The sequence below is a fragment of the Podarcis raffonei genome, chromosome 2, assembly GCF_027172205.1.
Source record: "Podarcis raffonei isolate rPodRaf1 chromosome 2, rPodRaf1.pri, whole genome shotgun sequence".
Lineage (NCBI taxonomy): Eukaryota > Metazoa > Chordata > Lepidosauria > Squamata > Lacertidae > Podarcis > Podarcis raffonei.
The window spans coordinates 78703508-78729368 of NC_070603.1; the positions used below are offsets into that span (position 1 = coordinate 78703508).

Sequence of the window (25861 nt, forward strand, 5' to 3'; positions counted from 1 at the left end):
TTTAATCAGACCCCTGATTAGCATGGTTGTGCATAGCCCTAACTACTGTAATCACTTCAGGAAAATTCCAAAGCATTTTGAAATCTGTCTTAATGATTTGCACCTGGGTGACAATAGTATTCCAGACTCTTTTTAACGTAGGTCAATTTTATATCAGAACTTTGGAAGAAGGCTTCTGAATAAGTGGATTTTTAAAGATAATTAGGATATGTTCATTACACATTCTCCTTGTTCAAATTAGTGCAAGAAACAAAACAACACAATAATATTAGCATTAATTCTAAAATAAGTGATAAAGAGCCTATCTGTCCATATGTTAAAAGTCATAAACAGAAGCATTTGTTAGGAAGAAAAAGAATATTTTGTCAGGCAACTATATCTTACACCAATAGTGTACTTTTGAACCAACATAACATTGCCAGTCATCAGAAGCTGTTGCCACCATCTAGTTCCATTTTACATAGCATTTGTGGAATTGAAAACATGGTAGTTAGGAGAAAAAGTACCTGCAGAAATTAATCCAAGGCCTAGAATCTGAATGTTAACTTGACCAAGTAGAACACTCATTGTGGAACAGAATACAGACACCAGTCAGTAACTAACCTGACTCCTTTCTCTATTCCTCTATGCAGGGATATTGATTTGGCTGGATAGAAGGTGGGTGATGCAATTACATATACTTGATATAGGAAATATATCATCACAATTGAGCCAAAGTTAAGCACTTTGAAATTCAGTTGAGTTTAGTGAGTTATAAAGTTAAGAAGGTGCTCAGTTCCCATTCAAATCAGTGGAAATTGTGTTTAATTTGTGCTAGATTGTGCCAGTGATGTTACATACCTTAATTGGGATGTTGTTGTGGGGGAGTTGTTGTTGCTGCTGGGTTTTTGTATCTTTAGTATAGATCTTGTTGTGATTTATCTGGAAATCGTTCAGTCCGGTTGTGTATTTTTTAACATTTAATTTATTGTTTATGGCTACTTTTGTTATGTTGTAGTTATGCATTTTTTCATGTTGTAAGCCACCCTGAGCATGGCTTGAACTGCAGAAAGGCAGCATACAAATAAAATTATGTATGTATGTACAGTGGTTCAACACCCAAAACCGTTTGAAAACCAAGGCATGGCTTCCAATTGGCTGCAGGAGCTTCCTGCACTCAAGCAGAAGCTGCATGGACACTCGGCTTACTTCTGGGTTTGAGGCATTCGGGAGCCAATTTGTTCAACAACTAAGCCGTTCGAGAACCAAGGTACCACTGTATGTATGTACAGTGGTACCTCGAGTTACATAGCTTCAGGTTACATACGCTTCAGGTTACAGACTCCGCTAACCCAGAAATAGTACCTCGGGTTAAGAACTTTGCTTCAGGATGAGAACAGAAATCGTGCTCCGGCGGCAGCGAGAGGCCCCATTAGCTAAAGTGGTGCTTCAGGTTAAGAACAGTTTCAGGTTAAGAACGGACCTCCGGAACAAATTAAGTACTTAACCCGAGGTACCACTTTATGTATTTAAACTTCCACTGGTAAAAACTACAGTTCAGAAATTAGAGCCTTAACACCTGCTGTCTACTTCTGGAAGCATAATAAGCATATATAGCCATACCTAAAATTGGGAGAATTAAGTAGCTAAGAATCTAATTGGTACTTAGCCAATGGAAATTACATAATAGGTAGCTACCTAATAGGAAACAGCATTTAAATACAGTTCCCAATTATGTATCACTTTGCCTTTATTTTTTTGCTTTGATAAGTAATAGTGTTTAAAGTAAAGGTCTGATAATATTCTTCATATTTATGGTTCAGAAAAAATACATTTTCTTTCCAGAAAGACCCACAAGCAAGTCAAATTAATTTTTAGAATTGAAAGAAAATTATTAAGTAATGCAGAAGCAAAGCGTCAGAGGAAATGACCCAGGAGAAAATAAAAGGCTTATTGAAAAAAGTAATCTGGCATTTGAATAAACTTAATGTGCTTTAGAGCTTTTGTGGAGTATAATGCATGAGGGGAAAATTGTGGTGAAAAAAAAATAATGTATGAAATACAAAACAGACTATAATGAATTGAGCATTTTATCTTAACATATAAGGACATTGCTTCAGAGGCAGGTGCTGTAGCACAGTGTTGCTCACATATGGAGAATAACCTCATACTGTTGTCCAGAATATAAGATGAGCCCTTTGGGTCAGGCCAGTGGCCCACCTGGTCCAGCATCCTGTTCTGAGAGTGGCTGACCAGATGCCCATGGAAAACCTGCAAGCCAGACATGAGGAAAATAGCACTCTGTCCACCTTTGATTTCCAGCAACTGGTATTCAGAGGCACAATGCGTCTTACAGTGGAAGTAGAACACAGCCATCGTGGCTTGTAGCTGTTGATAGCCTTGTCTTCCATCTGCATGACAAGACAGATGTGAAGACACATCTCCATTCACACTATGAACCTTTTAAGAGGTCCTGGTTCTCCACATGGAAGCAAAGGATAGGAGAGTTGGGTTGAAGGCAGAGGCTAAAAAGACGTCAGCTCACTTCCAGTCATTGCCAGAGAAGGAGCTGTCCTTGGTGCTGTAACAACTGACTTAACCATGGTGCCACAGATTTCCTTGCATCTTTCCAACATAAGTATACCTTCAGTGCTATGTGGAAAAACTATTATAGAACTCTTAGTAACATCAACCATAATTCAAGAGATTAACATAGCTACACCTCTGAAAATTGCTACAGTGGAAGGCACCAGAGTTAGCCATATGGAGTGGGTATCCATCACTGAATAATCTCTAAGTTTTTAAGGTGCCAGTAGACTAATACAGTTACCCTTCTGGAAATAATAAGCTTACACCTTCATTTGGTGATTTTGCACTCACTGCCTACTGACATTGATGTGTATCTCAGTCATGTGAAAGGATCTAAGGCATGTTTAGCTTTGAGACACTAGAGGACCTCCTGTCTTTAGACTTATGTGTGACCTAAGACCAGTTGAGGTTTATATAAAAGATGCTGCATGAATCTTATTCTGAATCTTTCAAGACCTACTACTAATGAATGAGATGAACTATTGAGATAATTCTTTAGTTTTCCTGGGGCATGCAGAAAAGAACATTCCACTAGCTCTTGCCTGGGAGATTACAGTAGTTGAAAAGATAATGACACATGCTGTAAGTAAGGAATTTGGCGGTTGGGATAGTCAAAGAAAATATAAATGTTTAGTTTTCTATGAAGAAGAAATTACAGAAGTGGGGGAATTCTTATGGGTGAACTGGAAAAGGAAATGGCAAATAATAGGAAGAGTATTATTCCCCCATTTCTCAGAGCACAAAGGGAGAATGCCTTGTATCTCTTGCAGTTTTAACTTAAACTATGTTGTTATAATTGAAACTCAGCCAGGCCTCTGTTGGGAAGCAGTCAACAATAGGTATTGATGAGCTCCTAATTCCTTGCTGTTTTGCATTTGAGAAACTAATTATTGTAATATCTCTGCAGTCAGTCTTATAAGCAGCTTCCTCATTCAGCTATTCAATTTTCCAAGCCTCTAATGCGACAGAGAAGAAAAATACATAGGGAATATCTTCATCTTCTTGAATCTTAAATATTTTTGAGACTTTGAGAGATGTGGCTGCCTTAAGGGTTTTCTTTCCTCCTCAAATAATCTCCATAATTTTTAAAAGAACAGTGCATCTGCTAACATTGATATGGAAATAAATATTTTTCCTGTTTAAAATGGCATTAGTTCAGCTTCTAGAACCATAGGAATAAATAAAACTCACAAATCCCATCATTATCATCAATAATATTAATATATACAGCAAGTGAGATTTGTTAGCAACCCCAAAGAGCAAAAGGACCTCTTTGTTTAGCCAATGTTTAGCTTCCCATTTCATGGCTTTTGACTGATACAGTACATCATCTGGCACTGTGGAAAGTTCAGCGTTTAGGATATCAATACATATCCATTGTATGTAAAACATTTGTGAACCAATAGAACAGAACTTTCCAAACTGTGTGTTATGACACTTTAGTGTGTCAACTGCATTGTGTAGGTATGTCATGCAAGCGTTCTCCACACTCCTCCCAGGGCTGGAAAGGGGTTAGTTTAACCTCCAGTTTACTAGTGAAACTGAATTACCATGTTGCAAAATGATGCAAAACTGAATTACTGCATTGTCAATTTATGTATGTCTAAAAAGTGTGGCACCAACAAGAAAGGTTTGGAAAGCTCTGCAATAGTATATTTTGGTGTAATCTATGAGGCAGAAAGAGAGCTCTGTGCACCACTGCCAGATTAGAAAGCAAAGTATAAAAGATGCAGCACACAGGATTGTGTCTGTGTCTGTCTGTCTGTCTCTCTCACACACAGAGAGATTCCAACCCCGGATTTGCATTTGTAGTGCTGAATGGTTGTCTCAGCCTGCTTTGACAATGCTCCCAACTGTGTGGGTGCATGGATTAAATGCAGGCCCCTAATTTTTTTTCTCCTTGTTTGTTGGGAAGGAAAGTAGTTGATTTTGGTATAAGTAACTATATTGATAACAGAAGTGCACCCATAGAGGCGCAAACATTCTGTGCCAATTAAGAGGTCCAATTAACTCACTAAGACAACTTACCTGGGAGTAGGGCCCATTGAATTAAAGAGAACTTATTTCTGAGCATTGGTTAGGATGCACCTGTAATTTATTTCTAAAATGTATAACCCACACCTTCAGTGTCAATTGGCATTTCCTGAGTGGTTTACAAACAAAATAAAAAAGTGCTACAAAACATCCACACAACTATAACAACACCAACAACAACAACAACAACAACAACAACAACAATAATAATAATAATAATAATAATAATAATAATAATAGAGAAACCAAAATACAACAAATCTGCCAGTGAAAACAGAAGCTGACAACAGCATAAAAGGGCTTAACAACATTAAAGTTATGTTAAAAGACGAGGAAAATGTGAACCTATTTATCTTGCACTGGGAATGACAATAAAGTAGGTACAGTTAAGCCTCCCTTAGAACTTCTTGCATGGCACCACCATCAGAAAAGCTCTTTTTACAGCTGCCACCTATTTTATTTCCAGTGGTGAAAGTACCCAAAGGAGATCTTCAGATAAAAAAAAAATCTGCTTGGCTGGATTGGTATCTGATAAGATGGTCCAACAGATACCAGCCTCCCAAAACTTGACAACTTTATTTATTTATGTAAAATATGTACCGGTATATTTCTTTAAAGAATTTATACATCATTTAACTAATCTTCTCTAAGCAGCTTACAAGGATACAATACAAAAAATAAAAATCAGTTAAAATTGTATGATTAAACCTCAATTAAAATGCCTGCTGGAATAAAACATTATTCAGTAGGTGCTGGAGATTCAGTAGGGCGGGGCCTATCTGACCTCAATTGGAGGGTATTTGCATAAAATTGGACCCACATTACTAAACACATAGCTTTGGGTGGATCTGAGCCCTGCATCTGATCCATGGCTGAGCGTTAACAGTGACTCCACTAAAGACCTGAGTGATTGGAGAGGGATATAAGGAATCAGATGGTCCCTGGGGTATCCTTGACCCAAACTGTCATAGGCCTGGTAAATTAATACAAGAACCTTGTAGCACATACACAACCAGTGCTAACTTTTGAACACCAGTTATGTGCTAGCAATAGTCTGTCCCCATAATCAGTCTAGCTACAGCATTTTATACCAGTTGGAGCCTCTGAACCAGGCCCAATGATCGCCTCACACAGAGCGCATATGCCATCCTATAACCATTTTAGCTTGCAACGAAGATAAAGCAAAACTAAGATACATACAATAAATCAATTAAATATTTCAGAACAGTATAAAAAATGCAACACAGGTTAATACCTAAACATAAAATTTATGAAATGCATCCCCCCCCCATATCACATGTGTTATAATGGTTAAGGTCTGGTTCATTCTAATATTGTGTGACAAGTTCTGGCTCAGACTAACATTTCAGACTATGTGTGAAATGTTTTATACTGTATAAGCTTGTTCCATAGCTCTCTTGTGAAATGGAATGGTTTTGAAGAACAAGAGTTCTAAGGCTCTTAACCAAGAAAATATTAATTCATGCTGTTACTCCTCCAAGATGTGGGGTTGACCCTAAGTTCAAATTGATTATCAGGTTGAAGGATTAATTGTGAAATCTGAAATTGACTTTGGAATATGGGTGAAACCTGAACTTATAATAGCATTAATTAAGAATTTCCCAAGACTTCTAACATGCCTCTATCAGCAAAGTCTCCTATATCTTGTTCAGTTTAAATCCTGCCACCTGACCAAATTCTTGAATTAGTTCTAAAACTCTTTTAGTACTAGATTCTGGCTCCTGTAGTGTCAAGACTAAATCATCTGCAAACGCTCTTAATTTAAACTGTTTGGCTCCGACCTGGTCCTTGTGCAAAAAGTTGTTTGAAATATCTCTGGAAGCAATTTCTGATCTCATTTGGATTATGTATGTCTTTCCCTTCCACTTCCAGATTTGTAATTGTATTTAATTTTTGTCTTTTTTTCAGTTGCCATGACAGTAATTTCCCACATTTGTTTGCTGATTCAAATGTCTTCTGTCTCATTTGTTTAATTTTCCATTCTATTTCCTGGTTCATCAATTCCATATATTGTACTTGAAGTAGCTTTATTTCTTTCAAAATCTCCTGTGACTTTGGCTTTGCTCTCAGTTTCTTCTCTCCTTCTTTTATTTTCTCCAGAATTTTGTCTTTTTTCTCATTTCGACTTCTCTTCTTTATTGCATTCTGTTGAATCAGAAACCCTCTCATCACGGCTTTACTGGCATCCCATATTACTCTTTTTTCAACATTAGTGGCCAAATTCACTTCAAAATAATCTCTCAAAGTTTTTTGGGCCTTTTTGTATACTTCTTCATCTCTAAATAAGGTGTCATTCATCCTCCATCTAAAGGAGCCGGGTGTCATTTGTTTCATCTCCATCTTTACTGCATTATGGTCGGAGCAAGTTTTGGGGCAGATTTCTACCTTTTTTATCTTCGGTGCCATTCCTCTAGTAATCCAAATTTGGTCAATCCGAGTCCAGGTCATTTTTGCTTCAGAGAAAAAAGTTCCCTCTCTCTCTAGAGGGTTCTTAGTTCTCCAAATGTCAATCAAGTCCATATTGTCAGTCAGTTCAAAAAAGGTCTTTGGTAATCTCCCATCTTTGGTGATTACTTGTCTTTGTGCCTTGTCCATATTTGTAGAGACAACTCCATTCATATCTCCCATTAAGATTATATTATAGTCCAAATAGTCCAGAAGAACCTCATGCAACTTCTTAAAGAATTCAGATTTCCCCTCATTCGGAGCATACACCCCTACAATCAGGAATTTTTCTCCTTGAAGTTGAATTTCAATAGCCAAATATCTTCCTTGTTCATCTTTAAAAATTTGTTTCGGTGAAAGTTTCTCCTTTGCATATATCACAACTCCTCTTTTTTTAACCTTATCCGATGAAATAAATTCTTGTCCCAATCTCTTATTGATGAGCAACTTCCTGTGTGACCTCATTACATGTGTTTCCTGTAGACAAATCAAATCCAGTTGTTCTTTCTTTAATATATGAAAAACACTTTTCCTTTTTTGAGGGGAATTGATCCCATTACAGTTCCAGCTTAGAAGTTGCAGAGCCATGGTTGATTATTTGTTCTTCCCTCCTACTGCCCCGAGTTGCTCTTCTTCCTCAGTCGGTAGTGTGTCTTTCCCTGGTTCAGCAAGTCCATATGACAAATTTGCTACATCCAAAGTTCCTTGTGAGTCAGTTGGGTCCTGTCCAATCACTCCCTTCTGCAGATTCTCACCTTGTTCATTAAGAAATTTGTCTTTATCCTCCACAGTCCTTATTCTTATTTTCCTTCCTTTAAATTTAAAGGATAGGCCTTGAGGAAATTCCCATCTAAAAGGAATTCTGTTTCCTTTCAGTAGGTCCACCAAATCTCTGTAGTGAGCCCTGACATCCAAGATGAGTTTAGGGATATCCCTAAAAATTTCCACGAAAGAATCTCCAATTTCCAAACGTCTTTGATACTGTAAATTAAGAATTTTATCTCTTTCTTCTTTTGATCTTAACGAGATCAGGCAGTCCCTTGCTTTATTCTTTCTTTGCTTCCTACCAATCCTGAAAGCACTCACTATTTTAATTTCTTCCTTTCCCAAATCCTTTTGCCAAAATTCAGTAAATTCTTTCATAAGAAAGTCCACCAAATTATCTTGTTCCTCTTCTGGTACCGCCCGAAGTTTCAAATTCTTCTCTTTCCCTTGAAGTTCCCACATAGATAGGGTCAAGTCATGGTCCTCAAGCTTCTTATATACCGGTGGAAACCTCTCCTGATTGGCAGTTGCAATTTCTTTTGCTTCTTCGGCTAATTTCCTAGTGGAGGTCGATTCCTCTATAAGTTTCTCAATAAATTGTGTATTTGAATTCACCTTCTTCCCCAATTCATTTATACTTGTAGTATTCAAATCAATTTTTGCTGAGGCCTCCGCTACTTGCTTATTTGTCTCTGCAACTTGTTTAGCTAGGAATTCCAATGATGTATTAATTTTACTTAATGCCTGGGCGATTGGATCTTGAGATGACATAACTTTTGGTTTTTGTTGTGGAACTATAACTCCTGCCGAACCCGCTGGACCAGATGTTGAGGCCCTTCTCTGCTGATATTGTTTCCCAGATCTAAGCTTTTTTTCTTCCGTTTGTTCTATTTTTCCCTTCTCATCTGCCATATCACTCCCATACAACAGTCCAAGGTCAGTCTCACGCTTAGTTACTTTGTTTTGAAAGGGGATTTCCAGGCTCTGTTATTCTGTAGCACTAAGTTTATTGCAACAAATCTCCTCTAGGGGGACACAGTTTCAATTTCAATTTCAGTGGTAACAAATATAGTCCTAATAACTCCTCTTTGTTCTTTAGTCAAGCACACTTTCCACCAAAAATAGCTTTTTTTCTTCTTTTTTCCCCACCAAAAATCTCTTTATAAGCAATTATTCCCTTCACAGAGTATCAACGTTCTTAACACTTAGCACTTTTGACAGCTGTCAAAAGCAGTCCGTTCCAGGTTTTAGAGGCAGCCGATGGAAATGTCTTTGCAGGAGAGATAGTGATCAAATTTCTCCCCTCTGCCCCTGCTAAGCAGAGGGGAATCCTTTTTCTTTAGTGCTGAATTAAAGTCTTCCAGTACGACTTTTAAGGTTTCTACTTTATATTCTCTTTGCTTTGTCTTGTCTACAAATCGGGAGAAGCAGACTTCCTGTTGGTACTTCCCCTTTTCAGTGCCGAATTGTTTAAAAAATTTGTATAAATTTATCTTCTTCCCCCTACTCACGGGTAGTTGTTTTCAGTCCGAATTTCCAGAAAGGCATCGACGCTCTCCGACAATGGCTTGCGGCTTCGCCCCGTGAAGACGGTACGATGGTGCGCGACTCTCAGCTCCGCGCCACTCACCCCCGCTCCGTTCAGAAGCCTTTAAAAAGGCTCCCTTGCAGTGGGGGGGGGGCGCAAATGGAGCCCACCGAGCCTCCGCGTTCGCAGGCTTCACCGCCTGCGATTTCTTTGGGTCTCTGCTTCGCCGCAGCGGCCAGACCCACGCTCCACGGGGCCGGTTCCCTCCGGAGCTCAGAGGGGACCCGCCATTAATCGCCGGCGCCGAGCGGAAGAGTTTTAGAACTAATTCAAGAATTTGGTCAGGTGGCAGGATTTAAACTGAACAAGTTAAAAACCAAAGTACTTGAGAAAAATTTAACACCGATAGAGAGAGAAAAGTTCCAAAATGAAACAGGCCTGACTGTGGTTAAGAAAGTGAAATATTTGGGGATTAATATGACAGCTAAAAATGGGAATTTGTTCAAAGATAATTATGAAAAATGTTGGGCTGAAGTGAAAAAAGATTTAGAAATTTGGTCAAATTTGAAGCTTTCCTTGTTGGGTCGAATTGCAGTTATAAAGATGAATGTATTGCCTAAGATGTTGTTTTTGTTTCAAACTTTGCAAATTTTGGACAAAATGGATTGTTTCAAGAAGTGGCAGAAAGACATTTCTAAATTTGTCTGGCAGGGCAAGAAGCCTAGAATAAAATTTAAGATATTAACTGATGCAAAGGAAAGAGGTGGATTTGCCCTGCCAGACCTGAAACTTTATTATGAATCAGCAGCATTTTGCTGGTTGAAAGACTGGCTGCTTCTTGAGAACACAGGCATTTTGGATCTTGAAGGTTTCAACAATGTTTTTGGGTGGCATGCATATTTGTGGTACGACAAGGTGAAAGCACACAAAGCTTTTAAAAATCATATTGTCAGGAGAGCACTGTTTAATGTTTGGACTAGATATAAAGATTTATTGGAAAATAAAACTCCAAGGTGGTTGTCACCAATGGAGGCTAAGGCTCAGAGAAAACTTAACATGGAGGCTAAATGGCCAAAATATTGGGAAATCTTGGAACTAGAAGGGGACAGATTGAAATTGCAGAGTTTTGAGAAATTGAAAGATAAAGTGCGAGATTGGCTTCATTATTACCAAATAATGGAGGTTTATAATTTGGACAAGAAAGTTGGTTTCCAGGTGGAAAAATCTAAATTGGAAACAGAATTGCTAGAATCCAAAACTAAGACCTTGTCAAAAATGTATAACTTGCTGCTGAAATGGAATACTCAGGATGAGATGGTTAAATCTGTAATGATTAAATGGGCACAAGACGTTGGACATAATATTATGTTTGCTGACTGGGAACAGTTGTGGACCACCGGGATTAAATTCACGGCATGCAATGCCTTAAGAGAGAATATTATGAAAATGATATATAGGTGGTACATGACCCCAGTCAAGCTTGCAAAAATCTATCATTTGCCCGATAATAAATGTTGGAAATGTAAAGAGACTGAAGGTACATTCTTTCACCTTTGGTGGACGTGCCCAAAGATTAAGGCTTTCTGGGAAATGATATATAATGAACTGAAAAAGGTATTTAAATATACCTTCTTGAAGAAACCAGAGGCCTTTCTCTTGGGCATGGTCGGCCAAGTGGTGCCAAAGAAGGACAGAACTTTTTTTATGTATGCTACAACAGCAGCAAGGATACTCATCGCAAAGTATTGGAAGACGCAAGATCTACCCACTCTGGAAGAATGGCAGATGAAAATGATTGACTGTATGGGACTGGCAGAATTGACGAGCAGAATCCGTGACCAGGGAAAAGAGTCGGCTGAAGAAGATTGGAAAAAATTTAAGGACTATTTACAGAAACATTGTAAAATTTAAGAAAGTTAGATGGTGTTGGATTGAAACTGAGAGGTTTCTAGCTGCAATAATATATAAGAACATAGATGGGGAAAAGAAAGGGTTTGAAAAATAAGGTAATGTTATAAGCTGTAATGCTTTAAATGAAGGATTTGCTGAACAAATAATCTTAATTGGGATACAAGAAGGAGAAGTATGAGGAGGTCTGAGAAATTTGTTATTTAAAAGTATGGTTTATGAATTTTATGTCTGTGTTTAATGTTTCTGTTTGTTTTGTTTGTTTGTTTGTTTGTTTAAAAAATTGGAAAATTTAATAAATATTCATTAAAAAAAAATATATCAGCAAAGTCTCCTATATCAACATTTTCCTTATTTCTCCTTAAATAAGACCTTTATGCTGTGTCAGGGATAGCAGTTTGTATGGGGTAGTATGATCAGATCCTGGCTCAAGGGAAATTGTTCTGGCATTGCATTGAAGTCAGACCCATTTAACCCCAGTTCTCTAAACTCCAGTAATGAAGGATTACATTATACACTATCAACTCTGGGTTTCATTTGACAATTCTCATCTGGTGCTCATTTTCATCAGAAGGGTGGGATATTAATGTTTTAATTATACGTTTTCCCCAACATGCATTATGGGTAGTTAAGTTTTTTAAAAAACATTAACATAATATACGCTTTTCACTTGTTTAAATGTCTTGGGAAATTAAAACTAAACCTGTATCAATAAATAATTCAGGTTTACGGTTCAGCTACTGCTCTCCTTTCAAATTCTTTGTTGACTTGCAACCATATTGTATCTTATCTAAATTTTACAGTCCGCTATTATTTTGTGCAAACTAAAGCAACAATTAATTAGAACAACTTGTGTGACATAATTTTGTTGTCAAATCATTATTATGAATCCATTAATTCAGATAACAAGTTAATGCACAAAACAAGCTTGAATGAATTTTAATTCCACATGATTAGCTCTCATTTGGTACATTGCTATGAACTCTACAGTTTTTTTGTGTGCAGAGAGTTACCTCTTGCTGTGTGCAATTGAAATCCAAACCTTTGGGGATTATCATACAATGTATGGAATCTATAACAAAATGTTGCAGTGTAGAGTGCTCCTTTTCATTGTATCTGACAAAATGCTTAATATTCTTACCCTCTCCTCAGGAGTCGTCCCCCCCCAAGATTTTTTTTACATCTGTAATCCTTTGGCTCTCCCATACCTTGTAATACCCTTGTGTGGATGGTGCTAATTGAGTAAAGGTACTAATTTGGCTATGTAATGATTGTCACCAACCCCAAACTTAAGAAATTGCAGGAATAATTTACTTTAACAGAAAATGTAATTGGTTGTACATTTTCCATACACTTGTGGTGTGTTATCACTGAACATTTTTTAATGTAGCCCAAAAGGAGTATTTACATTGCAATCTTATTTACTACCACTTGGAGATGCTTGCTTAAAACTTAAGAGACTCATCAAAATAGGATTTACTAGGTGAAAGAGAGATCCCTAAATGTGATGTTACATACACATGAAAAATTACAAGACAAGCTACTTTGACTAGGAAAGACAATAAATTTTTGAAGAAAGATACATGGGAGTATAACTGTCTTAGTTTGGCCAGCATATAGGTTACAACACTGCAGCTAGTAGCCTTATAAGCTTTCAGGATGTGGTTAAAAACATCATAAAACACCAGTGTTGGCTTTTATCCTATTAAGCCAGACATAGGCAAACTTGGCCCTCCAGATGTTTTGGGACTACAATTCCCATCATCCCTAGCTAACAGGACCAGTGGTCAGAGATGATGGGACTTGTAGTCCCAAAACATCTGGAGGGCCGAGTTTGCCTATGCCTGTATTAAGCCAAAATTGGCACTGTAGCTTCAGAACAAATGAAAAAGAAACATTATGTTCCACTGTGTAGCACCATGGACAGCACCCAATCACATCAAAATGTATGCTTATATTTCTTTAGTTGTGCCTATTCTTTTCTAAAATAGAATAATTATTAATATGATTTATTTATTAAATTTCTATCCTGCCATTTCTCCCAAAAGAGTCCAGGGTGGCAAATGACAAAACAGCAGAACAAAAAAATAAATCAAGCAATATAAAAAGGTTAACAATATTTAAATAATAATTTAAAATAGGATATTTATTAATAATATCATTATATTTTCTATTACTCCTATATTAAATTAAAAATCAGAAAACAAATTACTAGAATATGTGGATTGTGTCCAATTCAGGTCTATACAAAGTAGAGCCACTGAAATTAGTGAGCTTCAGTCACATCCATTTAATTAAATGAGTCTATTTTCATTCAGTTCTGTAGATCTAAATATATATGACCTTCTTAACGGCTTATTATGTACACACTGGTATGATCCTGCAAAATATTTCCCGTGTTCTTATTGTGAAGGAAATGCTTGTTCTTCGAAGTAGGCTAGCATTTACCTATTTAGAAAGCCCTTCTTCAGAACTAACAGCAACAATAACCCAAATTGTTGTCCTCCATAGATGGAATTAATGTTTGGTAATATTGTTTCTGGCCTTAGAAAACCTGCCTTATATGGAGTCATACTACTGGTCCATCTAGCTCAGTATTGCCCTACACTGATTTGCAGTGGCTCCCCAGGCTGCAAATGATAGTACTTCTCTTTTCTACCTGGAGATACTGGGGTTGAACCTGGTTTTTGCTGTTACATGCACAGAATGTATTTAGTCCTTCCCATATATGGGAATGTATACCTAAGTACAGTGGTACCTCAGGATACATACGCTTCAGGATACAGATGCTTCAGGTTACAGACTCCACTAACCTAGAAATAGTACCTCGTGTTAAGAACTTTGCTTCAGGATGAGAACAGAAATCGCGCAGCAGCGGGAGGCCCCATTAGCTAAAGTGGTGCTTCAGGTTAAGAACAGTTTCAGTTTAAGAATGGACCTCCAGAACTAATTAAATTCTTAACCCGAGGTACCACTGTACCGCAATAATTAGGTTGAGAAAATATATTGAGTCAGTGTGTAGGAGTGGTTAGACTGTCAGAATATAAATGAGGAGTTCAATCTATACTCAGCTGGGTGACTTTGGATCAGTCATTGTCTTTCAGCCTATCATATCACAAAGAATTGTTATGGCAAAAGGGAGAGTCATATACACTGCCCTAAGCATGGGGTAAAAATAATAATTGTCAAACAGCAGAATTGAGAAACTTCTGTGAGCAGACATTTTCTCCATCACACATCTTCTATTGCACAGTGGTCTTGCACAAAACCTCCTGGAACACCTCCCAAGAGGATCGGCTCTTTCTTTGCTTTATGATTGAATCAGTTCTCAGGTCTTTGGATTGCTATTCTTTCACTCCCCTGCAAGTGGTTGCCAGCACTCTGTAACTGCACTGAAGGCCTTCTTCTCCATTAACTATGAGACTGTGGCAGACTTACAACTCTGATGAGGCTAGCTGATTCCCCGAATCACCTCCAAACTTAGCTAATTTCCACTTCCAAATACACTTAACAGTTTTGTTGGGTGGAAGGTGGTACAGCTGATTCAAATAACAGAATCAAATATGATCCCTAAAGGATTACAATTGTAACTATACATTCTGCCACACATCTGCACCTGATGTGCGGTAAACTCAAATCCTCCTTTTGACTTGATCAGATGATTCAGATATGCAAGTTACACCAGTTTAGTCATTTGAACAGAACTATTTCACTCTAAGGAAAGAAGACAACAAAGCAGGCTTGCACTAACAAAAATGTTAGCATACTAGCAGTGATCGCTGGAGTAAAACGTCAGCTGGAGACCAGTTCTCTACCCTCAGAAATACTAATAGAGTTGTTGATGGTGACTGATCAAGTGAATTGCAAGGAATATACACCGCCATAAAGAATCCAAGACTAATTGATTCTGATTGGCTCTTTGGGTGGATTCACATTTACCATATGGTTATTGCTTTAAAATTCTTCCTTGTAGTCGTTTTAATTACATGCAGAGCTAGTTGTTTATAGAGTCTGGCTGGTGCTGCATCATGATCAAATGGATCAATAGACATTGATAGCTGACATGCTGTTTTAAGAAAAGCATATTTACTTCACACTGTGTAGCATCAACAAATGTCCAGTAAACGCTATGTGGCCTGTAAAGTATTTTTGGGCCAAAAAGTTATTTTCATGGTGATAACCATAGTTTTTGCTTCTTCTTCTTTTCTTGAACATTTTCTTGATATCCAGGTGCATCCATCTTGGCTGCCAGTCCTGGAAGACCTGCTCCCAGTTATTATATGGCTACCCTTATGGATCAGGTAAGCAAGGTTTTCCAGAAGGAAAAATAAGAATAGTGGACTGGAAAATTGTGAAAACATAGTTATAAATTATGGCTTAAAATGCATTTAAGTAACCCCACATTTTCTGTTTATCCAGCCTTTTTAAATAGGTTTGTCTCCTTGGATTTGATATTGTGTGCTTGCAGTAACAAAGTGCTTGGTCATCTTGGCTCGCTGTGTTACAATGTCCATTCACTATGTCATTTATAACCAGCAACCCCCCAACTCCCCCAGCACAGTACTTGGTTGCAGATGTCTTCAGACTGCAGTCTCACAGTCATTCTTTTGCCAAGCTCTCGATTCTGATCAGGAATTTATAGCTAAGTATGAGATTCTGGTACCCTCAGCTAGGAATCTAACAATAGAAACATAGTGATAGATGGGATTTACCAGTTTTCACTATATAAACCTGTGTCATATTGCTATTTGTATTTTTTCCTTACAGACATCTGAAGGGAACATTTGAAATGTAATTCTTGAGTGAAAACAAACAAACAAACAAAAAACCATTCATTTGGCATCTGGTGGAGCTAAATATTTCATACAAAGAACTGTGTTATTGTGCAGCCTAAATAATAAATGGTTGCTATGTTTGCTTTAATGGCTCACATATTACTCTGGCATAAAATTATCTTTCAAAATGTTGCATATTATGCAGGCGATTTTACTATGTCCATTTTTATGCTATACTCAGTCACCTTAACTGTGTATGAACTGTTTTATTCCCACATTTGCAATGGCCACCAATTTTATAGCAAACAAAACTTGATGATTTATCATATTGTTGTTTGCATCCCAATTTCTGAGTGGCAAAAGACTCCAGGGGTTCCAGCATTTACCCAGTTTCAGTGGAATGAAGGTCAATGCTGTCTTTAGGATATACAATTTAATTTACAGATCTATCTATCTCCCCTGAGCAGGGGGAAAGGGGGCACAGCATCAGCACTGAAACAAACCTTGTCTCCTTATTAGGCTTCTGGGGTGAAAAAACTGTGTCTTGTCAGCTCCCATTGTCGCTCAGTCTCTCACACAAACCAGCTCTCCTATTGTTCTGCTTACAAAATGATGTTGTATCTAGTCAGGTAAATAAGTGGGGGAAATGCCCACCCCCTGCTGGAGAGTACCAACACTTGGCTGCTGCTATGGCAACATGACCAACCCTTCAGTTATGGAGATAGGTTGTTGAACTGGCCATCAGCTTGAGGAAAATGCACTTTGCCCCTTCCATGTCCTCCTGTTCTCTCTCATTCTCTTTGTGTTATTCCTTAGTGAGTCTATCATTTAAAAGTGATTGCCCATGCACATACAGAAAAGCACTATTTCAAGTCTCACTCATGAGGCACACTGAAGCAGGCAGCTGCCTCAGGCAGCAGAACCCCACTGGGGTGGTAGCCCCCATGGGCGCCCCACTGGCCACTGGAAAACTGGTGGCAGCGGTGATCTGGTGAGCTCTTGTGAGAATATGCTGCTGCCACTGCCACTTCTCAGTTTTCCGGCAATGGGGTGGGCCGATAAGCGTCATCCTCGCTTCTCCTGTGGTTGTGGCGGGCCACCACTGGAACTGGTGTGTGAGAGGGAAGCCATGCAAACCCCGATCTGGGAGGTTCTTTTGTGGAGTGGCAGCAACCAGGTGAGACATCACCTTCTTGTTTTGCCGGGCCACCCCTGCACTAGCTGTACTATTTAAAAATGACACCATTAAATAACATTGAGGTCTCTTTTTCTTCATGAAAGGGCACAGTTACGAAAGTAGAGTTACATGACAGAACTGTATGAATGACAAGGCCAGTCAAAGACGTTTTAGCACCTGAGGCAAACCGCAAAATGGTGAGTGAAGATGTACACTAGGAACAAGGAGGGAATAAAGATCTATAGTGGGATCTGCTGCCCCTGTGGATCCTGCTGCCTGAGGCGGTTGCCTCACCTTGCCTTGTGGATGGGCCAGCCCTGCCTCATGCTGATGGTGCCACACGTCAAAAAAGTGTACCTGAGAACGTCCCGTTCCCATGACAGTAAATGATCTGCAGTGAAGCGTGGCTGGTGTAAATGGCTTTCCTTACCAAATGGCTGGAGGGAGGTTGCAGCAGTCTGGTGAGAAGTGGGGATGCTCCCTGTTTTTTCTCGCAGGGAGGTTTTGTTTTTTTCAGTTGTAAATGAAGCCTTCCCTAGGAATTTCTCCCTTGGCAAGGTGTGCACGGCAGAACTGGCCTGGCTAGCCGCCTCAGCAGCAACAGAGAAGCCCAAGGCAGCGTCTTAGCAAGGCCGAGTGCCTCGTTGGCTGGGCAGTGTGTTCTGGGCAGGCCGGTGAGGGGCGCACGGCAGAACTGGCCTGGCTGGCCGTCTCAGAGCAAGGCTGGGGGTGGGGTGGGCAGCCGCTGGGCACCTCGTTTGAGCATTGTGCACTGGGTGGGCCTCTCCACGGCCTGCCAATCCCAGGAGCGCACGAGGGCGGAGCCCGGCCGGCTGCCTCAGCTACTGGTGCCCTTAGCACCTATAGATAAGATGGCCCTGAAGGAGGGAATAAATATCTATACAGAAGTGTGATCTGCTGCCCCTATGGATCCTGCCGCCTGAGGCAGTTGCCTCACCTTGCCTTGCAGGTGGGCTGGCCATGCCTCATGCTGATGGTGCCACACATCAAAAAAATGTACCTGAGAAAATCCCGTTCCCGTGACAGTAAATGCTCTGCAGTGAAGCGTGGCTGGTGTAAAGGGCTTTCCTTACCAGCAGTCTGGTGAGAAGCGCCCCGTGGTTTTTCTTGAGGGGAGGTTTTTTTTTTCCAGTTGTAAAGGAAACTTTCCCTAGGAAACTGGCAGCATCTCTCCCTGAGGTAAAGCACAGATGATGGGAGGGGTTGTTTTGAAGAGGATTTTCCCGTGCTCCGGAGGGGAGGCAGGCGAGGCGGGGCGGGGGAGACCGGGACGGCGAAGGGCTTTCCCGCCGAAATGAGCGCTAGTGGGCGCTGAGCCCTCGAGCGCCGCCGCCCTGTCGGAGGGTCCCCCTTTCATCTCGCCAGTGAAGCAGCTAGGCGTCCTCCGCTGCTCTGCCTGCTCATATTCACAGCAGAAGAAGCGGGCTTGGGCGGCTGCCACCTAGAGACCGGAGGGCGGGAGGAGCGCGGAAGAAGCGGCAGCGGCGGCAAGCAGCGGCAGCAGCAGCCGACGGCTCCAGCGCTGTGCAAGCGAGAGGCAGGCAGCCCTTTCCCTCCTCTGCGCGACCCAGCGAGGAGGCGGCGGCGTGCCGAGCGCCCAGCCAGCCAGGCTTTGTTCCTCCAGCCAGTCTCCTTTCCCCCTTCGTGGCGGCCAAATGATGAACTTTCTGCGGCGCAGGCTTTCGGACAGCAGCTTCATCGCCAACCTGCCCAATGGCTACATGACCGACCTGCAGCGGCCGGAGCCCCAGCAGCCTCCCCCGCCGGCAGCAGCAGCAGCGGCGGCGGCGGCGGCGGCGGCGCCTGCTTCCTCGTCGTCCTCGGCCTCGGCTTCCCCGGCCTCGGAGCGCAGGCAGCCTCAGCCGGCGGCAGCGCCGCCGCCCCAGCAGCCGCCCCAGCCGCAGCAGCAGCAGTCGGTGGGCAGCAGCTTTTTCAGCTCGCTCTCCAATGCTGTGAAGCAGACGGCAGCCTCGGCGGGCTTGGTGGACGCCGGCTCGTCCTCCTCGGCGGCTGCCAAAAAGTTCAAGCTGCTCCTGGTCATCGATGAGCCTCACACGGACTGGTAAGGTGCTCTTCCCTTCCCTCAACCACCTCGCCACCCCCAGCTGCAAAGTGTCCGGATTGGTGCCTCTCCTCACCCCACCCGGTTCGGATTGGCAGAAGGCGGGAAAACAGGGCAAGCCCTAGTAGGCGCTACAGCCGTGCCTTAGTGCGCTGGAGAAAAGCCCGTAGGCTTTGAAGGAGCGCGGAGAAAATGCTTGTCATGGGCGCCCACTGGGCTGCAGGGAGGACGGGGGGGGGGACCCGAATGCCGCTGGGTTGAGGCAGCAACAGGGCATAGAAAAGGGGGGCTGTCTGTGTGCTGAAACGGCAGAGAAAGGGTCACCTCCCAGCTTTACTCTCTATGCAAAAGAAACAAAAAACAAAACCCAACCTTCAACGTGGGGGGAAAAGCCAACGGACCTGCCTGTAGATTGTCACGTGCCGCTATTATGCATGTGCATATTTGGCTGGGAGTACATGTGCTGGGAGCTTCCAGTTGACTGCAGCTTCCCAGCGCGCAACACACTCGGTGAATTTACACCAGTACCATCACCCATGGCGGCCTTTGTGTACAGATTCCGTGCAAGGTTTTTGCAGGGGCTGAGGGAAGTGTTCATTAAACCCTGCAAATGTATCTCTGGTGTTTAGTTACACCTATGAGACAAGGCGTGTGAGACTGGTGTGTTCCCAGATACAGTATAAGTTTTAAAACCACTATGTACAATTTGCCTAAATATTGTGAACATGCTCTCTATTTGAACAGAGACAAGCTTTTATCAGATTCATTCCAAATAGATGAGGGTAACTTCATCAGATCTCAGTTTACAAAAGGGATGTGAAAAGGTGAGGTCTTACAACAGCAAAAAAATAACCAACCTGGATGTAAAATATCAAGAGAAGTTTTCAGTTATCTGATTTTGGAGCTAGAGTGTTTTCCTTGCGGCTCTGGAAAATATTTACATAGTGAACTTGGGGAATGATCTGTGAGTACCTGATGCGGCACTATTACTGAAGCTGACAGGTGTTGATCTGATCAGCTATCTAAATGAAAGATGATTGGAAGCTCTGTGGAATATAAGGATTTGTAATAAGTATTTTTAAAAAGAAAGAATGTTTATACAGTGTTGGCCATGAGGTCAAATGCGGTGCAGATTATAACACAAACGATTGCTTTGTGCAACACTTTAAATAGCATGCCTTTCCTGTGTACCTGACAGCCATGTTTATGTGTCTACTCTAGTCACGAAAGCATATGTTCCAATAAATGTCTTAGTCTTTACAGTACCATGATAATCCAGTGCTATGCATGTCCACTTGGAAATAATCTCCACTGTGGCTGGTGGTCCTTGCTTCCTAGTAAGCGTGAATAGGATTATACACAATTACCTGGTAGTAAGGCTACAATTCTAATCCTACTTACCTGGGAGTATGCTCCATTGAATTCAATAGGACTTACTTCTGAGTAGATTGTTAGGATTATGCCTTTAGTCTCTTTAAACTCAGTGGGGTATACATCGGATTAAACATGCATGGGATCACAGCGCTGTTTTGCTGCAATACACTAACATTCCTACTACTTTGGATGCTTGTGGTGTGCATGGAAATTAATAGAGGTTTTAAAACAATGATAAGCACTGAACATACAACTGTTCCCATCTTTCATTATCTATCTGCCTGCACTGTGTAATATGGTTATTGAGGAAATTAAAGCAAAAACAGTTAATGGTTTAGTATTTGATTTAGATTATCTTGCCTTGGTGCCCCCCTCTGGTATTATGTGCAAATGATAGTTCTAGACAATGAACTAATACAGCTCATAGCAAGAAATCTTACTTTTTAACTCAAAATGATTGTGTGAATTTAAAGGAAAATGTGCTGCCACAAGATGTGGTGATAGCAACTGGCTTATAAGCATGAATAAATTCAAAAACAGGACTATTTATGGCTATTAGCCATGATAGTTAAATGGAGCTTTCATGACAGTAGCATTTGGAGTACTAAATGCTAGGGACAAATAAAAGGAGATCCTTCATGCCTTGCTTAAGATATTCCAAAGATGTTTGAATGGCTGCCTGTTGAAAATGAGATGCTAGGCTAGAGGGGCCTTGGTCTGATAGTCTAACTCGTAAACCAAATCCTGGGTACTTTTGCTTCAGTTACAGCAACTGTCAGACATTTCCCAAGGTGGCATATCCCTTTGGTTTCTGTGCAGCAACACAGTATGTGCATTTCCGCACCAGACTAGTGATGCTTATGTACCTTTGAGTATTGCCTCCTGCTATTCATGTTTTCTATTTTCAAAATCTCTTAAAATTCATATCTCTATTACAATAGATTCCAAGGTACACTGGATTTTATTTTTATGGCAATCATAGTATAATTCACCAACATTTGGTTAAAGGAACACTCTGTTCCGGATCTAGATAATAAACTGTGGTTTAGGAAATGTCAGCTGTGGTGTCCCTCTGTTAAATATGTCTGTTTTATGTACCTGAGTTGTTCTATTTAAGCTCTTTATTTGGAAGGCTTTTTTTAAGGCAGAGGTTCTGTTTGCAGAAAAACTGATGAAGATTTGCTAGATTTGTAATGGAGAAATGAAATTGCATATTACATGGAATGCATTTGTCTCATTAGGAAATATATTTTCATAGTAAACATAAATGAGTATCAGTTTGTTTGACCATATGGATCAAATTAGAAGAAACTATATTTTAATTTACTACAATCTTTTCTCTTTGAGTTAGAATAAGACAGCAGCTACAAATGGTTTGTTTAACAACATTAGCCCCTGGTGAAGCCTCTTTGTGTGCATATCTAGATAACACAGTAGGAACATTTATGTTACAAGGTCAGAACTATTTTATCTTGCATTCAAAATTAGTTCCTTAGAATTGTGCATCTTGGTCTGTGAATCTACTGTTCTTATCCCATCAATGTGATAAGAGGTCTGCTAATTCTAAAGCACCTACGGTACATCTAGGTTTGCCAGGTAAAAGCCCTTAGACAATTTCTGTCCTCCTAAGTGTTGCATAAAAGAGAGAATCCCCACCAGGTATGGTTATCTGCCAGTATAAGTAGTGTGGAGTACATCTACAGGAGTGGTATCACTCAAGCACTGGGTTTGACTACTTGCTCTGGAGCAAGTCTGTCAGCATAATATTCCATAGGTAAAGAGGCAGATGTGTGTGTGGGTATCTAGAGCTTTTCTACTCCAGCTGAGGCTGGTTCCCTTCAAAGAATACCTCTATCCTTAGATCTGCTGTTCCTGAGAACTACAGAGGATAACTACACAAGAAGATTCACTGTTCATTCGCTTTGAGAGTACTTGTGGTATCAGCAGCCCATATTCCAATTCTACCTCAGCTTATTACATAATTATAGTCAATGTACCACAATTGTTTGTGCTTCTTCACACCTTGTGTTTCTGCTTCCTCCCATGAAGAGTCTGGAAAGAACAGTTTGGTAATGCAGTTTGGTTTTTCTCCAATTCCATCCTACTTTATTCTAGTCAGTATTTTGGAACAAGTTTCCTTTTCCCTTTTTTAAATAAGTGCCTAACTATACACATACTGTATGTTGACAAATAGCTGGGAGTACTTGCTATGTTATAAAAGTAAGAATTTTGCTGCTCATACTTTATCAATCTGAGTATAGGTGCAGGAAGAAACAGGATAATTATGATATGTGGTCACCAGAATTATTTAAACTGTGAAAACGGAAATTTGCTTCATCTTGCTACCATGTGAAAATTGGTTGTGGTATTCTAAAGTACAGTCATACCTCGGGTTACAGACGCTTCAGGTTGCATTTTTTGGGGTTACGGACTGCCGAAACCCAGAAGTACTGGAATGGGTTACTTCTGGGTTTTTGCGGTCGCGCATGCGCAGAAGCACCGAATCGCAACCTACACGTGCGCAGACGTGGGTTGCAAATGCTGCAGGTTGCGAACGTGCATCCCACACGGATCACGTTTGCAACACGAGCGTCCACTGTAATGTTGTCAATGGTCGCCAAAAGGATGCAGTAATGGTATGAGAGCTTAAGGAAATAAAAATTGGACTGTTTTTATCTTGAATGGTCACTGTTGTATATAAACATGTGTTTCTTTCTTCAGTAATAAACTAATTTAGAATAGATTTCAGCATGCTGGCACGGCACCATGATAATTATTATTCAAAATTGTCGTTCCAATCAATACATCATGCCCATATTGATATTCTACAAACATTAATGTCTTGCTTATTTATATATACATACAATCATAACTGTAGAGTTAGAAGGTAGTACGAGGGTCACCTGGTCCAACCCCCTGCATTGCAGGAATCTTTTGCTCAGTAATAATAATAATAGTAATAATAATAGTAATAATAATAATAATAATAATAATAATAATAATAATTTATACCCCGCCCTGTTAGAATTCAGGCCCCCAATCCTGAGATTAAGAGTCTCATGCTCTACTGACTGAGCTATAGCTAATGTACTAGATGGATTGTACATTGCAGCTGCTTTCTTTGGATTAGATACTTAGGCTCAGTTAAGACAATTTTTGAATATTGCAATGCTGAAAACCATTGATTTTGTCCCCTGCCTATTCTATTGTGCAAAATGAGTTCACGCCAGTTCATATAGTATAGGAGAAATCATAGTAATTCAAAAGCTTATTATTACCACGATTGTCAAGCAGTTTGTTCTATAGCTCTCAAAATGAGTTTGCTGTGAAACTTCCAAGATCACAACTTTATATTTAAGAGAGCAGATAATTGATGAAAAAGGGGGAAGTTCTATATCTAAAACTCAGAAACAAAACATAGGATTTTGCATATCAATGAGAAGTTAGATGGGGAGAGTATTCAACCGCACAGCTGTCTTTTTAAGATTCATATTCAGAAGCGAAAGCAAATAAAAAAACGAAGAAAATGTTAGCATCAACTTTGGCATTGGGGGTAACTCATTTGTCTCAAGTTTTATAGGCCTAAATTTGGGCAGTACAGTTGAGAGGTTTGTTGTCTTGAAGCTAAACTCCTACCCCTGCAATTATTTATTCTAGAATGAGCCAGAGCAAAGCTCTTCCTAGCACCTAGAACTAGGTATAGCCAGTCTTGGGCAAACCCCTACCTCTCGGGTTTCCTTGTTTGTGTTCCAGAAGCTGCAGCACACTGGCCCATCTGCAGGGCAGGCCTTACTGTTAGTAGGCAAAACTTGCAGACAGTTGCCTGGGTGACTTTTCCTTCTCAGTACTTCCTTAGTCTATGTGTTTCTCCATAATAGCCCTAGTGGACAACTGAAGGCCCAAGGTTATAATGGTAAATGAGGTGATGAAAATGTTGAGTAATAAGGAATTGCAATAGCAGCAGAGGAATCCAATTAGGCTTCATAGTAAGCTAGAACACTGTTCTTAACTGGTCGCAGCCCAATCCAAGGTAGATTGCAGCAGGAGCACTACTGCCATGCAGGTATGTTCAAAAAAGAAATGGGTGCCCAAATGCTTGTTTTGGTTAGAAGTGGGTTCTGGGTCTGAAAAGGTTAGAGGACAAACCATTGGGTTGAAAGGTTCAGGCTTCAGCTTCTAATGTAGTTTGCTTGTTTAGCCAAAATGTTACCCATTTAATTTAAATAATAATAATAATAATAATAATAATAATAATAATAATAATAATAATAATTTATACCCCGCCCATCTGGCTGGGTTTCCCCAGCCACTCTGGGCAGCTTCCAACAAAATATTAAAATGCAATAGTCCGTCAAACATTAAAAGCTTCCCTAAACAGGGCTGCCTTCAGATGTCTTCTAAAAGTCTGATAGTTGTTTTTCTCTTTGACATCTGGTGGAAGGGCGTTCCACAGGGCGGGTGCCACTACCAAGAAGTCCCTCTAACTGGTTCCCTGTAGCTTGGCTCCTCGCAGCGAGGGAACCGCCAGAAGGCCCTGGCGCCAAGCCAGGGTTTTTTTTTAAAGATCAATATAGCCACTTTCTTATTTAGCAACAAAAAAGGTTACAGAAAACTTTCTGTTGTTATTATCAACATTCAAATGTCATTATTAGCACTCTTATTTTGCTACATAAAACGTGATTTTATTTATATTATATTGTATTAAAATATATTCAGGCTTCCAACCACTGTGCAACAATATTTGGAAAACAACATTAACATTACAATTGTAGAAGCTTAATCCAAAAAAATTATGCTCCATTTTGTTAAAGACAAGATGTTCTATAACAAAGGTTGCATTTCCTCCCAAAGTTTAAATATCAAATAAAGCACATGTAAAGCATCTGAAACCATAATTTGCTGAAGTATTGTGAGCAGAGCAAATAAACAGAAAAAGAAATAACAAAAATAAATTTGAATGAGAAACCTGTATACAGAGCTTGATTATATTATATCTTATAAGCAGTTTTGCTTTTTTGGTACAAGATAGTAATTCTGGTGTATAGTGAGAACTTCCTAATTTTTTGTTGGTGCTTTCATAGATGGAAGTTGTAAAACATGGATATTATTTCTGGAAGCAGCAAGATGGATTAGGTGCAAATGGATAATTGCCTTATAATTTAAACATACCTTTTTGGAGTATT

The 25861-nt window shown here is 40.1% G+C and overlaps 1 protein-coding gene across 1 annotated transcript in view; it reads left to right on the forward strand.

Moving 5' to 3' along the window:
• Positions 1-18360: 18360 nt before the first annotated feature.
• SYN2 (synapsin II) overlaps positions 18361-25861 on the forward strand; it is a 145786-nt gene continuing 138285 nt past the window's right edge. The window contains exon 1 of the mRNA XM_053377672.1: positions 18361-19304. Coding sequence (XP_053233647.1) covers positions 18898-19304 — 407 coding nt within the window. The 5' untranslated portion in view covers positions 18361-18897. The remainder of the gene's footprint in view (positions 19305-25861) is intronic.